Source organism: Neopsephotus bourkii, unplaced genomic scaffold (genome assembly GCF_033783945.1).
Source record: "Neopsephotus bourkii isolate Nb327-2 ecotype Australia unplaced genomic scaffold, CSIRO-AGI_Nbou_v1 NB_1491, whole genome shotgun sequence".
NCBI lineage: Eukaryota > Metazoa > Chordata > Aves > Psittaciformes > Psittacidae > Neopsephotus > Neopsephotus bourkii.
In genome coordinates this window covers 336,265-351,892 of record NW_026901967.1, presented here as the reverse complement: position 1 = coordinate 351,892, position 15,628 = coordinate 336,265, and the positions used below count along the sequence as shown (strand labels likewise).

The following is a 15,628-nucleotide window of genomic DNA, read 5'->3' as shown; positions in this document are numbered from 1 at the left end:
GCACGGCATTTGGTCTGAGCTTCCAGGCAGCTCTGAGCTACTATACTGAGCTTACAACTGCCTGTAAAATACTTTGTAAAATACACCCTGCATTAGCAAGTAAAGCATGCTAACAGATCTGAGAGCAAGCCTTTTTTTTTTTCTTTTTTTTTTTTTTCTTTTTTTAAATTACCAGTTGGAAGGTAGTAGCTCATTATACAGTTTAAACACTGACCTAGCTGAAAGAAGGACCACCCCGAACATAGCACTCGTGCTCTTCCATGTCCCATCCATCTACTTCCCTCTCCCCTGTGCATGAACACAGGTGTGTTGCGTGGATGGTCACTGAGCTGACCCAGAAGAATTGAGATGATTAATACTAAGAAGACAAAAAAAACCCAACCCATAATTCCCTTCAGTGGGCACCAGTTTCCCAATTAAGTTCACACTTGTGCCTGCATGAGAGAAAGTCTGGTAAAGGTGTGGGAATGAATGGTTGACTTATGAGAAGGACAGCTGCTTCCTTCAGCAACAACATGGAATTATGCAGGACTGCAGCACACATGAAACTACAGCCTGAAGCACTTCATTTAAGATTTCCCAATAAGCTAAAGTAGAAATGGGTGAGAAATTTGATGAGTACTGCATCCATATTAGAAGTATAGAAGATTTGGAGTTAAATGCAAAAAAAAAAATAAAAAAAAGAAAAAACACAAGGCCATAGAGGAATTTGTAGGAGAGGGTGAAAAGTCTACCCAGTGTATTGTGAGTGAAACAGATCTTTTCACAGGTCAAGTTCTGGAACAAGGCCCAGAACAGGACTTCCACATGCAGTCAGTGACAGAGGAATTAAAATTTGCCAGGAGTAAGTCCTTCAGCCCAGAAACATAACTTAGAAGAAGCAAACCTTATTCTGCCACCCTGGACATTACTGAGAACTCAAAACACTGAGAATTCAAATAAAAATTAAAGAGATGAAAAGTAGGCATGGATGTGGCACTCAAAATAATAATATTAAAATATACTGCACCTCCCACTGCAAGCTCAGAAGCCAGTCTCTCTCAAATGAGGATAGAGCACTGCAGAAAGGAATATAGGCAATGTAGCATGTAGCTGCAGCATACAAAAGCATGTCAGCTCTCAACCATGTGCACGGTACCCCTCAAAATGGCAAGCAGTCACATCCCATGCCCAGTGAAATCTTTCAAGAAACAATGGACAGTGCACAGCAGGAAATCCTTTAGATACCAGTTTGCATGCATAGTGCCTGTTTGTCTGGAGTGGGACATGGGGTGCAGTGGGATCGTGTTTTTTTCAACAGTCTGTTCGTGACTTGCAAAACAAATAAAACATGGAAGAGATTTTGATGGCTGCAAACTTGGCAAAAAAGTAATGAAAAAGAATCCAAAATTATATTTTGTGTATGTCGATCTAAGAAAAAGGGGGGGAGGGGGGAAGAAAAAAGGCTCGACATGTTTGTCTCAGCTGAAATGTGGATTACCATGGCTACTCATGAGGATAAGACCCTCCAGAAAGCAATTAAATAATTCCCTCTCACGGACACCAACATGGTCACAAAGAACAGGATGTTTACAGTTCTGTTTTCAATTTAACAGTAGGGGGAACGCTCCCAGTATCTCCTAGAATTTCTACCTGAGATATCTGAGATACTACAAAAAAAAAAGTATCTTCAAAAGGCTACACAAAATGTAAGATACCAATTCAAAACAAAAACCTGACAGAATGGTCAGAAATATCTTGGGCTAGCATCAAATGAATAGTGACAGAGAAAAAGTTGCAAAGCTTGTCCCATTTGTCAAAAATAAGGACAAACTCAAGGAAAAAATTCTAAATCATGATGCAGGCAAAATTTAATCCCTGAAGCAAATCTGTTCTATTTTGTTTGATTAAGCTGGCAAGAAAAATCTAATGCAATAGTCTAAAATACTACTTTAACTTCTTTGTTCAGTATAGGTGGTAACTATACTGGATGTTCTTGTCTCCACCTGTGACAGACACAAACACATGCACAAATGAGTTTCTTAGTCAACCACCTGACCTCATGGTCTTCCCGATAGCTGGGTTGGATCTCCTGTGTCCTCCAGTCATCAAATCACAGAGTCTCTGATGATCCAACCTAAACTTAATACATCTAACAGCAGGCTTCCCAGCAACTAATCCTACTCCACAGCTAGCCAGGCATGACAGAGGCTGGTGATCACACACTGATACATGCACCCACACTATACACACTCACTCTCCAGTGAGTAACTGGCACTGTAGACACAGAGGGACATATGGCCCCTCAGTCCCAATTCCAGTAGCTGGCACTTTTGGTTCCATGAATGTACATATGGAGTCCCCTCACCAAGGAAAGCAGTTAGAAACGAAGTTTAATGAGAAGACAGATTGGGCTGTGCTGATCAAGTGCAGAGCATGGCCAGGCAAGTGTTTTGGTCAAACTGGTTACATGTGAACTTTTATCCACTTTTATTCCCTTACCTCTGTATTTTTCCAAGCTTCCTCCTCCTCAAACCTTCTTCATGCCTCCCTTTTCCTGCCTTTGATTTTTAAACATACTTTTATCCTTAAACATCCCGTAACAAACCTTGCACAATCCCAAAATGCTTTCCCCTGTATCCCATAGTATTTTTTACACCCATATAGTTGGTAACTCTTATCAGCCTGAAAGATGGTGTGGGGAGCCTTCCCACTGACTCATCTTGATGGGTTTGACCATACCTCCTGTGCATTTGTACTGCACATGATAGAAATCTGTTTTTTCCCCTATAATGTGTTTGTGCTGGAGCAGACATCTCAATGCTGCTGCAGAGGGCTCTTTAAGTTCCTGAGTGGGGCTTGTAGGTCTTGGCAGACAGTTTTAGGTAACACAGGCATGAACTGCAAAAGGAATGATCATACAGGTAATTACAGCTGTGCAGAAGGTTTGTGTGGTAGCTGTTTTCTAAGGAAACATTTGAAGTCCCACCAATCACATTTTCTGGAGACAGTAGCTGCAAGTTCATGTCAGCTCTCTGAAGTCTCAGCTTGCCCTGCAAGGAGTGTCCTCTCCATTGTATTTAGTGTGCATTTCATGGCTGCTGTTGAAATCATGTCGTGGTTTTGTGTAATGAAAAAAGGTGCCTTTCTGCTCCAGTTTGTTTGTAGATTAATTCCTGTAGTCAGGTTTTCCTAGATAAAGGAGTGCGAGGACAATTGGAACTCCTGGTTTTAGTATGAGTTGTGAGTCTGATGAGTAACGCATTGGCTAGTGAGATGTGTTCCCATGATTGTCTCATTCTTACACAAGAGGGTATCGTTCCCCTCCCCACACACCCAAGCTCCTAAAGTAAGCCATTCCCTAACTGACAAGGTTTGACTGCATGAAACCTCCTATGGCTGTTGGGCCACCCTTCAAATATTCTTTATTCCAGTTTGTACTCCCCTTTCTCAACTAAATGGATATTGCAGTAAAAAACATTGGGGGTACGTACTTCTCATGCTCCCCCATGCATCACACAGCCCTATACCCACCTACCCACCCTCTAAGTCCTGGTTGCTGTAGCTGTTCACCAGCTCAAGTGCCATTTTCCACCAGTTTGACTGGAAATCAGCAGACAACCTCAGACAATCTATTTAATAGACTTTCTAAACAGTTGTCCCTGCATGTCTAAAAACCCATCTTAATTTTGTATTTTCTGATAAACCTCATCTCTGTAGTCCTCACAGACATAGGTGTCCTTTCATTTCCCTATCATACAGGACTTAATTAAAGTTAATAGTTCTTGTGTACAGGTAGTCCCTCAGGTCACCTTGGTTAGAGTCATGGGGGTGGATTTTATAAACTGTATTGTGACCTTTACTGTTTCCATTTCTAGTGTGGCTGTTCATATGCCAATAGACTTTAAAATCTCCTTTGTTAAGGAGTCTTTTAGTTACCTGAATATGATTTGAATGGGCAGATGTAAGCCATTTCTTTTGCCTTCCAGATCCCCAAAGCTATATTGTATGGCTTTTATAAAGAGTTGATTGGGTTGTCCATTTTGCATTTCAGAAGGATGATTTGATATGACCAGTGCCTGATTCTTGCAGCTGTCTTTAGTACAATTAGCACAGAGTGGTCCAATGAACCATAACTCTGTCCTGAATTTGGTACAAAAATCAATTTTATTTGCTGATAGGACTACTGGAACCTTTACCTTGGTTTGCTACCACAACAAGGAGATCCTAATAATGAGGCATTGGTTAAACTTCCACACATTTTTCTATATTTTCTGAACATGTTGGCTCTCACAGGGCATAAATGATGCATCATATCTCTCAGGACTTTCTTCAAGTCTTCCTGTCTCTAGGTAGTGGTAGGCAAGCAGAGATTAAGGTTCTTGAAATATCTTGTCCAGGACTCCTTTGAGTCCTGTCTCTACAGATGATAGTTAGAAATAGGTATAGCCTCAGCTTTCAGGATGCTCTTTCAAGTCTTACTAGATATTATTATAAATTTATAGCACATTCTCTCAATGAAATGTTAATGCCTTTCATAGAAAGCTGTGGTTCACAGCAGTTGCTTCTAAGTTGCTTCTTTCTATTAAGTGATATCCAAGCCAGAGAACTAGATCTAGGTTGGCTGCTTACAAGTTGTTGTATGATTTTTTCATCTTGCTTTGACATTTAAACACTTTGGGACACTTTTCTTTAACAAAGGAGTTTGTATGCATGTGTAATCAAGTCAGTATTGAAATCCGGCACTCTTGAAAGGCTCCTGACACTATGATGCATATCCAGGTTAGCACTTGGGGCATGATGATCTTTAACTCATGCATACAGAGAGATGGTTGAAAAGGGCTGTTGGAAGCATGTGAAATTTATTCCAGAATCTTAGGATTTTCCTTTCCCAGAACAGGTAGCACTTTTGAGAAGGAAAATGAATAGCCTATTCTAAGATAGGTTAGGTGTACATCGGCTTTTCTAATTAACTCCTCTTCATACTGCTCATTATGGCAGTGAAGGAAATGTTTGGTTTCTAGGCAGATATTGACATTTTTGACAGCCAAAGCCACTGACTAGGCAAAATACTCTGCATATATCTCAAAAGCACAAAACCTTTTCAGTCCTGCATAGCAAAGTTTGTTTTCCCTAGTAAAGCAGGACTGTGGAAATCTGGCTTAATGCATTTAAAGACACTGAAAAACCTCGATGAAGTTTCTTCCCCTAAAGGAGGAAAATAAAAATAAAAAAAGTGAAAGAAAAACATCATATATAATAGTACCTCGAGTCTTACATCAGCTCTGATTGCAGCTGCTGTTCACCATTTGTGATTCTGTGCCCTGCTAATTTCTTCCATCTTGAATAAAAGCAAAGCCAAATCTGTCAAATTCTGTATTCGAAATATTTGGTACCAAAAGTTTAAGAAAATTTTGAAAAATAGCAAACAAGAAAAGGTGGTTACCTATCTGCATCTGGATAAAACTACGCTTTAATGTAAATCAAGATGCCGCAGACACTAAAGAATGCATTTTCTTACGTATGTTACATATAATTTTTGTCTTCATTAACATCTCCCATTGTAAAGCAACCAGTGTTGTATATCTAACCCATACAATTTTTTTATCATGTACAAATATCCCTTACGGGAGAAAGAAACTATGTACTATGGTTTCTGACAGAAACAGGATTCTTAAGAAACAAAAATATTATTATCAAACAATTTTAAAGAACTAAATCTCACACTTTATTACTGTTTATTGCACAGTAAGATACATGGATTACTTAATGACAGATTTTGTATGTGTGTTGTTTAACTTGTTGGAGGAGATGCTGTGAGCTTTTGTTTTGTCATTTATTTTTACTGTTGCAGTAGTCAAAATATAACAATACATGCAATAGAATTAAATTAACTTCTTATTCTTTTCATAATCTATTCAAGGAGGAAAAACTTTTGTTTTATGACAGCTGTGGGAAATTATTCTACTTTTTAAAAGCCGAAGCTCGTTTTCCAGGTTAATTGTTGAATTTAACAGCTGTACTCAATATTGGCCCACTCCGGTATATAACTGCGCAATACCAATTGAAGTGGAAGTAAATATATATATATGAAAAATGATTAAATGTAGAGTATGTTCATAATTACATTTTTAACATCCTGACAGTATTTAATAGCAAATGTCAATTGTTTCATGAGTGCTGTAAGAAGTAGAAAGAAAAGATGTGCAATCCAGAAATTCCTTTTGTCAAATCCTTTGCTAATTGAACAGTGGAAGAAGATATGATAGTCAGCGTTTTTAATGATACATCATAAAAGAAAAAGAGATCCCTTACCAAAGGCTTTGTTCTGTTGTGTATTGTGCAGGTTGGTCTATATCTTGTAAAGTTATTTAACTCTCAGGGGAATAAGCTTCCTGAAACTCGGGTAAAGAGGCAGTCTGTGTCTGTAAATCTTGCTGAATAAAGGCCAGCAAACAAGCATGTAGTTTCTGCACATTTAAGTTATCTGTGTGAGAGGGGCGGAATCACATGGAAGAGCAGTCTGATGAAGAAGTTGCATAGGAAGAAACTGATTCCTCCTTTACCTGAAGATGTGAACAGCACCTCCAGTATGATGCTTATCACTGCTCTGATTGTGATACCTAATTGCATTAGGGATACCATAACTTTTCAGGAAAATACAAATCAATGGAATTTTCCTGCCTAAGACCTAAAAGAAACACCTGATACCATAGTTCCTGTTATTAATTAGAATAAATGCATTTATTTGAGTAATTTCAAACTGGGCTAAACAATAAAATAGGTGTTAGAAAATTTAAGTAAGTTAGTCAGGCTGGATGTGGTTCTTTCTGAGCAAACTGATCTAGCTGGAGATGTCCCCACTCATTGTAGGAGGGTTGAACTAGGTGATCTTTGAAGGTCCCTTCCAACCCTAAGTATTCTATGATTCTATGATTCTGTGATGGGAATTCTTCTATAAAGAGATATGACAGGTAGAGAGAATTGGAAATAGTTCTGATGAATCGCCTCCCAAAACGATGGGGGAGGGGGAAAAGCAGCCCTTAACATAAAAAATTGAATTAATAGAACTCTTGGGCTTAGCCTGAGGGTTAGAAACTCATAAAACAGATCAGTGCAATTGTCTTGCTTTCGGTAACTGGGTACTGTGAAACCGGGTACACCTATGTCTTTAAAGGGTATTGGACACTGTAAGTTTGGAGGATTTATGACCAAGTTATTAATTTTATATTAAGACAAAGAAATACAGTTTTGCAGTTTTGTCATTGATGCAATGTTTATTCTGACAATATCTCATAAGGGGATATGGAAGACAATATTTGCCTGTTTTTACCAATGTGTTTTTTCTTTTAGTTATTCAGATATTCTCATTGAAAGGGAGGTGTTAATGCAGAAGTACATTCATCTTGTCCAGATTGTAGAGACTGAAAAGATTGCAGCTAATCAGCTTCGACATCAGCTTGAAGATCAAGACACAGAAATTGAAAGACTTAAATCTGAGGTATGTGCCACAGTCATCAAGCAGTCCCTGGGAAGCTGTGCCTGCCCCATGCCTAAAAGTGTTCAAGACCAGGTTGGATGGGGCTTGGAGCAACCCAATCTAGTGAAAGGTGTCTGTGACCATGGCAGGGGGTTGGAACTGAATGAGCTTTAAGGTCCATTCCAACCCAAACCAATCTGTGTTTCTATGAATTACAACATTTTGCTCTTTGCATTGCAATAATATTCAATATTTCTGTAATATTTGTGAAACTAACAAAAACCAGTAAGGTTAATATGTGATAGTCTCCCTGCAAACCCTTGGCTAAATGCTTTTTTCAACATTTTTGAATATTTATTTTTTCAATATTTTTTCTATATTTTTTTCTGTTGCTTCTGTAACTGTGAATCTCATTAGCTTGAGAGAGCATTTAATGAATCATTGTTTTTGTCAGATTGTAGCTCTCAACAAAACAAAAGAAAGAATGCGGCCTTATCAAGGCAACCAGGAAGATGAGAACCCAGATATTAAAAAAATTAAAAAGGTAATTTTCTTGAGAAGGGTGGGATGTGGGTGCACTTCTGTATTTTAGTCTGTCTAGTTTTGTCTTCATTTATTTTTCATTGAGTACAGTCAAATAGCAAGATTCCTTTTGCTCTACCCTTATTTAAACCTCAGATTACATCAGCTTCCTATGTTTCAGTGCCACGTTTATCCCATGGTGTATTTGTTACTTATGTATTCATTATTACTTGCAAGATAGATATTCAGTTTCTTAAAGAAATTTGCACATTGTGCTCAACTGCTTGTTAAGGCTGAAGTGAAGTAATGGGCAGTGTGCTCTGGAATCAAGTGTAGAATGACTTTATACTCCTTTCTTATGAAAATGCTTAAAAAGATGTAAGAGAATGACCTTTATTCTGCCACTGAAGCTGGAATGCAAATATTACAAATGCAGAGAGCAGACTGGTTTAGGTTGTCCCCTGCTCTGTTTGATGGTGATTTTTTCAGGATGCTATGGTCAATGTTCTTCATACCAAGGACAGAATTGTCCCACTCTGTATGGCATTTACATATGCAGCTTTTGGCATTACTGCTTAAGACTGGCTATAACGAGCCTCCAGAACTTTGCCCATCACTGACTCTCTCAAGTTCTAGTGCAGCAGCATGTATGGAATTCACACTAGAAGATGTGGTTCCATACGTGTTACCCTTATTCTTACAGTGTTCAGTTTCTTGAATTGCATAATATCCTTTATGGGGTGTGCACTTAGTTTGTGACTTTTTCTGGCTCATGGGGTCTTAAGTCAGGGTCAGCACTGAGCTTGCGTGAATTTTCATTTTCACGTGCATTAAGCATTGTAGGAGAAGCTAGAAATGTCTCTTTTAGTAGAAGGAGAGCTCTGATTTTGTACGTAATTCACAGCATTCTAAATCTTGATTGTTTTGACAATTGGACCCTTTTTAAAAAGTTATTTGTTCAAAGTAAACTGCTACCAGTGAGATTCTGCATTTCTCTTTCAAGATGAATGATCTCCACATCATCAGGACAAAGACATACAGAAATTTTCTGTGATCATATATAGACTTTTTCTGTAATCTTTAATCTACTTGTAACTTCAATGGGTATTATGCTTAAGTAGATTTTTCCATGCCACAGAGGTGCTTTTTAAGAATGCCAAAAATCTGTTTCTTCTTGATAGTAATATTTCTGGCCTAGATGTCTGGTACTAAGCAGTATATTGATACATAGCTTTAAATACACATGCTAAGTGATTCCTATTCAGAACTGAAAACAGCTATTTTAGTATTATGTCAGCAAAGATGTCTGTCTTAAAATGCGTTACCTGGAAGCATTGCACAATACCGTAGGAGTTATAACATAAATGTGTAAAGGGAGGTAAAAGGAGATAAAAAGCCTGCACAGTGTGTAGCATGGTTGTGCATGATGGGAAAAGTATGTACAGTGCTTGAGCTTGCAGTAAAAGATACTTTGGTATGGATGGAATATCATCTCAGTTTGTTTCCTGGCAACAAGTATGACCAAATGATTGTAGGAAATCTAATTAAAAAAAAAAAAAATCAGGAACAATTATAGATCAATAAGGGCTTGTTTGTTTGGTTTTTAAACAGAGGTATTTCATTTACAGTCTTAGTTCTACAAGGAAGAGCTCATCATAATTTATGTGATTTTTTTTCTGATTCTTGTTTTCTGCTTGGTTCACTTTTAGGTCCAGAGCTTTATGCGGGGGTGGTTATGCAGAAGAAAATGGAAAACTATTGTCCAAGATTATATTTGCTCTCCCCATGCAGAAAGCATGAGAAAAAGGAATCAGATAGTTTTTAACATGGTGGAGGCTGAATCTGAATACGTACATCAACTTTATGTTCTTGTGAACTGTTTTCTGCGGCCCTTAAGAATGGCTGCAAGTTCAAAGAAGCCACCTATCAGTCACGATGATGTTAGCAGCATTTTCCTCAACAGGTATGGGGATTTTTGTTTGCTTTCTGTGGGTTTCGCTGACCACTTCTTCCCATTAGCCTTCAGTTTACAGTAGTGAGATCTGGCGCTTGTTTGTTTTGTTTTGTTTTTTTCTCAAATGGAAGCAATGTCACTGAGACAATGTTTCCAGGGTATAAGGCAAGTTGCTGTTGGTGACACTGTTTGAAACCAGCTAGACCTCTTTGTCTCCTTACATTCTATTTCTTCCTCTGCTAGAGGAAGAAAAAAGAAAAAATGACAAATTATGCCTCTTGGGACAGTTCTTATAATTTTGTGCCACCTTTCCTGTTTCTTTTACTCTTAAGAGAGCAAAATCGGACTTAGTGGCCTCATATAATCCAGATAAGACCCTAAGGAGCGTACATCAAATCTTCTATTTTCTGTTGTCCTGCCTAAAGAGCCTCCTTCCCTCTCACTTGTCTTTTCATATCCTACAAAAACATGAATTGCTCTTTGCAGTAAGCATCCAAATACTGCAGTAATGAGTATGTACAAAAAAGCCAGCAGGCATCTAACATTTGATACAGGCTTGGGATTGCATCCAAGTCTGCCCCAAGCATTTAATAAATGGAATGTGTTCCTTTTGTTATGAGACAAGTTTCCCTTTCATAGCTTATTCACGATCACTATACTCTATGGTTTTTCTTAAAACTGGGATGTCCCCTACTTCTGTTGACCTCATAAGCTAAAATACAGTATTGAGGTTGATGTTACAGAAAAGCTGTAAACTTCAGATCTTAAACATTGTAGATGACTACCATTGGCTTGAGGTTTCTGCGTCTTACTGGTCCTCTTAAACAACTGAATACATTGTCAAGGATATTCTTAGAAAACCTATTCATGAAACTATGTAATGTTATTTAATGGATGATTTTATTTAAAAGATCTGAACAGACAGAATATGCTTTATGCACCAAATACTATGCATTTTTTAGGTATGCTACACTCAAATTTTTAATCCATGCAACAAAAGTAAGCACTTACTTGCTTAATAATAACTGTCTTCAGATGCAAAACATACTACTAACCAGAAGAGGTGTTTTTCTGTGAATTATTAATCAGAAAATAAAACCTGAATAATCTTTTTGTTTAAATACTTATTTTTTCAGTGAAACTATCATGTTTCTTCATGAGATATTTCACCAAGGCTTAAAAGCAAGAATAGCTAACTGGCCTACCTTAATCCTAGGTAAGTTACTATATTTTATCTAGAGGTACAATTTTCATATTTAGTTTTGAAATTACAGTAAGGTTTGGGGTTTGCTTGATTTTGTTTGTTTGGTTGGTTGGTTTTTTTTTTAAAGACGATTTTCTAAAGTCCTCTTTGAATGAAACGCATTTCCAGAACTACCACCACAAGATCTGGTATAGTGGGAGTCCCACGCGGGCAGTAATGCCTGTGTTCCAGTTGATATATGAGTGACTCTACCCTAAACATTGATTAGACATGGGTCCTGGAATTTTCTGTGATATTGTCGGGTTAATAGCTAATCAGAACAACCATGTTTTGCAGGTAAAAGAGCCAACTTTAATATTTCTGAAATATCAGTGTATTTGAAACAGAACTGATTATAGTAATCCACTTCTATAGAACATAGTAGTTTCTTTAAAAATGTCTTTCAAGGGATGGATAGCTGAGAAAAAAAAAAGCATTTCTTGACTTTTTCTAGCTGATCTATTTGACATTCTACTGCCAATGCTGAACATATATCAAGAATTTGTTCGGAATCATCAATATAGTCTACAAGTACTGGCAAACTGTAAGCAAAACAGAGATTTTGACAAACTCTTGAAGCAATATGAAGCCAACCCAGCATGTGAGGGGAGAATGCTGGAAACTTTCCTTACTTACCCCATGTTTCAGGTAGTCTCTGTATATTTTCTGTGACTATTTGTTCTTAATGCTTGGTTGATTCATTTTGTGTTGCTGGCATTACAACTGATTGAAGATTCTTCTTGCTTAACTAAAACCACTTTCATGCAAATTAATCTGTTTTTAATTTATTTTGTTATTATGCTGAACCTTTGCCTGTAGAGATATTTTCCCCAACTGTACTGCTTCATGTCTACTGAGAATTGTTGAAGGAGAATGTGCGATGAAGACTAAAAGTAAAAAAGCTGAGAAACAATCGCTCTACTTCTGCCTGCTACAGGATTATGAAACAGGCCAGAGAGGAATAATATATCTAGTATAGCAAGTTAGGGTAACCACAAACATTTTAATAGGAATACATTTTTAACCTTTCCTGACACTTTGTTCTCCAGTGACTTGATCTTTAGAAAATTATATTGCAGAAGTTTTAAGAACTTTATTTATCCTAATATTTTGTCTTGATCTGCCTGGATTAATAACTTGCAGCTGTCTTAAGAGGTTTGTGAAACACTGGTCTGATGGTTTTGTGCGTTTTACATTTAGCCTAGTATTTTACTCATCAAAAGAATAGTGAACTCCCTCGGTGTCAGTGATACTTGTGCTAGTGCTAGTTATTAACAATTTCTCTTTTTTTTAATGTAGAACTTACATATTGTACAGTTTTGGGATTTTTTGTTTGAGATAAAAGAAGGTTATGGGATCTTAGAAGGGAGAGAGAGGATCCTAGTCATATGTGATGGAGGATATAATTGCTAATGACTTTTAATTTCACCATAATAAGTCACATCTCCTTCTCTCAAAGAACTTTTATCTATAAAGACAAGTTATACTGCAGTATCTCTTGTTTCTGGTTAAAAGCCCTGAAACTGCTTGAAGTCATAATAAATGGATCAGGGTTATTGTGTTACCCTATAGTCTTTAATAGCCAAATACTGCATATTCTTCAGTGTCCATTAGTGAAATGTGAGCTTTTTCTAAATGCAAACGGGTTAGCTGATGTTTTCAAATTCACAAGAAAATTAGATGCACATATCCTATTCCAACTGAGAGAAGGCTTGTGGATCTCCGAGGGAGTTTTGAAAGTTTTCTTTATTGGCAGTGGAATAGCAGCTTGAATCAATGAAATTTAATGTCATCCTTGTGGCTGCCTCTGATCTGAACTTTTCCTTAGAATGTATTAAATGGATCTAGTGCTTCCTCAAACTGAAAACATACATATACATACACAATCTCTGTCACCTAAGAGTTCAGTAATAGTTACATTTAGAATGTATGTAATAATCATGTAGCTGTGAATATTCATTTAAAAAAATACTGTGTTTGCAAAACTTTTCTGATAAAGTTAATGGCTAATATTTAGCAAAAAAGCTGTACTGGAGTTATTCCTTTATAGACTTACTTACTTCATACTTAATTTGTTTTAAGATTCCTAGGTATATTATATCACTTCATGAACTACTGGCTCACACACCACATGAACATGTTGAGAGAAAAAGCCTTGAATTTGCTAAATCTAAACTAGAAGAACTTTCAAGGTAAGATTTTTCTACCTTTCTAATGCTTGATAATCTTGTATCAAAAGGTTTTGAAATGAAAAGTCTATTTTCTTTATTTTGGTTTGGTTCTGTTATTTTAAAAAAAAAATTCTTCTGAAGAAAAGGATCAAAACCAAAACAAAACAAAGGTAATGAAAAATAAAACCCCAAATATCCATCCTACTATTTTGTCTTTTAGAATCCTAGAATAGAATCATAGAATAGTTAGGGCTGGAAAGGACCTTAAGATCATCAAGTTCCAACCCCCCTGCCATGGGCAGGGACACCTCGCTCTAAACCATATTACCCAAGGCCTCATCAAACCTGGTCTTGAACACTGCCAGGGATGGAGCATTCACAACCTCCCTGGGCAACCTATTCCAGTGCCTCACCACACTAACAGGAAAGAATTTCCTCCTTATATCCAATCTGAACTTCCCCTGTTTTAAGTTTTAACCCATTACCCCTTTTCCTACCATTACAGTCCCTAATGAAGAGTCCATCCCCAGCATCCCTATATGCCCCCTTCAGATACTGGAAGGCTGCTATGAGGTCTCCACACAGCCTTCTCTTCTCCAGGCTGAACAACCCCAACTTTCTCAGCCTGTCTTCATATGGGAGGTGCTCCAGTCCCCTGGTCATTCTCGTGGCCCTCCTCTGGACTTGTTCCAGCAGATCCATGTCCTTTTTATGTTGAGGACACCAGAACTGCATACAATACTCCAAATGAGGCCTCACGAGAGCAGAGTAGAGAGGCAGGATCACCTCCTTCGACCTGCTGGTCACACTCCTTTCTGTTTTTTGTTTGGCAAACATAAATCTGCAAGTGTGTACTGGTATTTTGGGTAGGGGAGAATCTGAGTTGCCATAGGAACTGCCTGCTTCTGGGTTTTGAGCAAAGCAATTCTGTTTATGTAGAGAAATATATCTATATTTTTTACAGTTTAAAGGAGGGCATTTTCAATACTCTGTGATAGTGCGTCTTGAAAAGTACTGAGTTCTCAATCTGTGTTATAGTTTATGTGCATTAATGAAATAAGTGATTTTCACATATGCTTCAGATAATGCCAGATAAACAGAAATTAAAGGTAGCTTTAGAGAACTGGTGCTCCCTGTAGAAGCCTGCAAAATTAAGCTCTTCCCTAAACTCTCAGACCATTCTTGGGTGTTCGCCTCTATCAGCCCAGTAAGAAATTTGGTTGTTATCTCTGGGAGACAAAAGTTGCTGCTGTGAACAAAGAAAATGATGCATAAACTCCAGGATATAAATCTAGGGTATCTGGAGTATTCACCAAGAATGTACTTTGGAAATACTTAAATATTCCCAAAGTATGTAAAATAGGGATCAATTTATAGTTTTTGTTAATTTCATGCTCTTGACTGCTCAGTTTTCTTTATTCTGTTAAGACAAAGTTGCTACCATGTGCTAACCACTTGTTAATTTAGAGCTTATTATTTTTTCCTTTTCAGTCTTGCTGTATATGTAACAGAGGCAGCTATCTGAGGCAGGTCATGTTGTGCCACCTCTTCAAGCTTGAACTTCTTGAAGAGTGGGGAAGGGAGTATCTTCTACAGAAATGCTTGAGTTTGATTCCTGCGGTGTTGAGTATGTTCTGCCCTGTTCCAAGGCCATCTGAAGGAAAAGGAAGTAATGACTCCTATCCAGTCAAGCAAAGCAAAGAATTTCTCTGGCCAGAGAGATATTATTTTATACATAAAATAATATAATTATGTATATTATTTTATACATAAGCAGATAAGCTTTGACTTGTATTCAACTCAGAAGTCAGAGTTCATTGCTGAGCCAACTAACTCATCACTGAGTGCTCAAAATTGAGGCTGAGACTGATTGATGTTTTCTCTGTTTATAAGGCAGGCACTATAGACCATACGTACAAAACTTTGTGACTAATTTCTATCTATAGTTCTGATGGAGGGGGAGCTTTCAGATAGTGCAGTCCCAATTTAGGAAAATATTATGCATCATAACACTGTATAAACATCTGGGTTGATTTTAGCCTTGAAAAAGGTCTATATATCTCTGTGTAAGGGAAGGTTGCTTGTGAAAATAAGTTGAATAAAGTAGGTGGTAAGCCATCAACAGCATTTGTGTGGTTTTTACAGGAATCAAGGTTTAAGTGAATGGTACATTGAGATGGAAATTGAAGCAGAGCAGAGTGGGAACCTTAAGTCATGGGCAGAGACTCTACGATGTGTTATATAGGTAACACAAAGTGCTAGAAAACACTTCCAGGGTC

General features: G+C 37.6%; 1 protein-coding gene across 2 annotated transcripts in view; it reads left to right on the top strand.

Moving 5' to 3' along the window:
* The window catches only part of RASGRF2 (Ras protein specific guanine nucleotide releasing factor 2), a 140,770-nt gene that overhangs the window by 57,514 nt on the left and 67,628 nt on the right, over nucleotides 1–15,628 (top strand). For both annotated transcript variants that reach the window (XM_061369282.1, XM_061369281.1), the window contains exons 3-8: nucleotides 7,333–7,480; nucleotides 7,914–8,003; nucleotides 9,691–9,944; nucleotides 11,072–11,151; nucleotides 11,633–11,826; nucleotides 13,261–13,370. In XM_061369282.1, coding sequence (XP_061225266.1) covers nucleotides 7,333–7,480; nucleotides 7,914–8,003; nucleotides 9,691–9,944; nucleotides 11,072–11,151; nucleotides 11,633–11,826; nucleotides 13,261–13,370 — 876 coding nt within the window. The remainder of the gene's footprint in view (nucleotides 1–7,332; nucleotides 7,481–7,913; nucleotides 8,004–9,690; nucleotides 9,945–11,071; nucleotides 11,152–11,632; nucleotides 11,827–13,260; nucleotides 13,371–15,628) is intronic.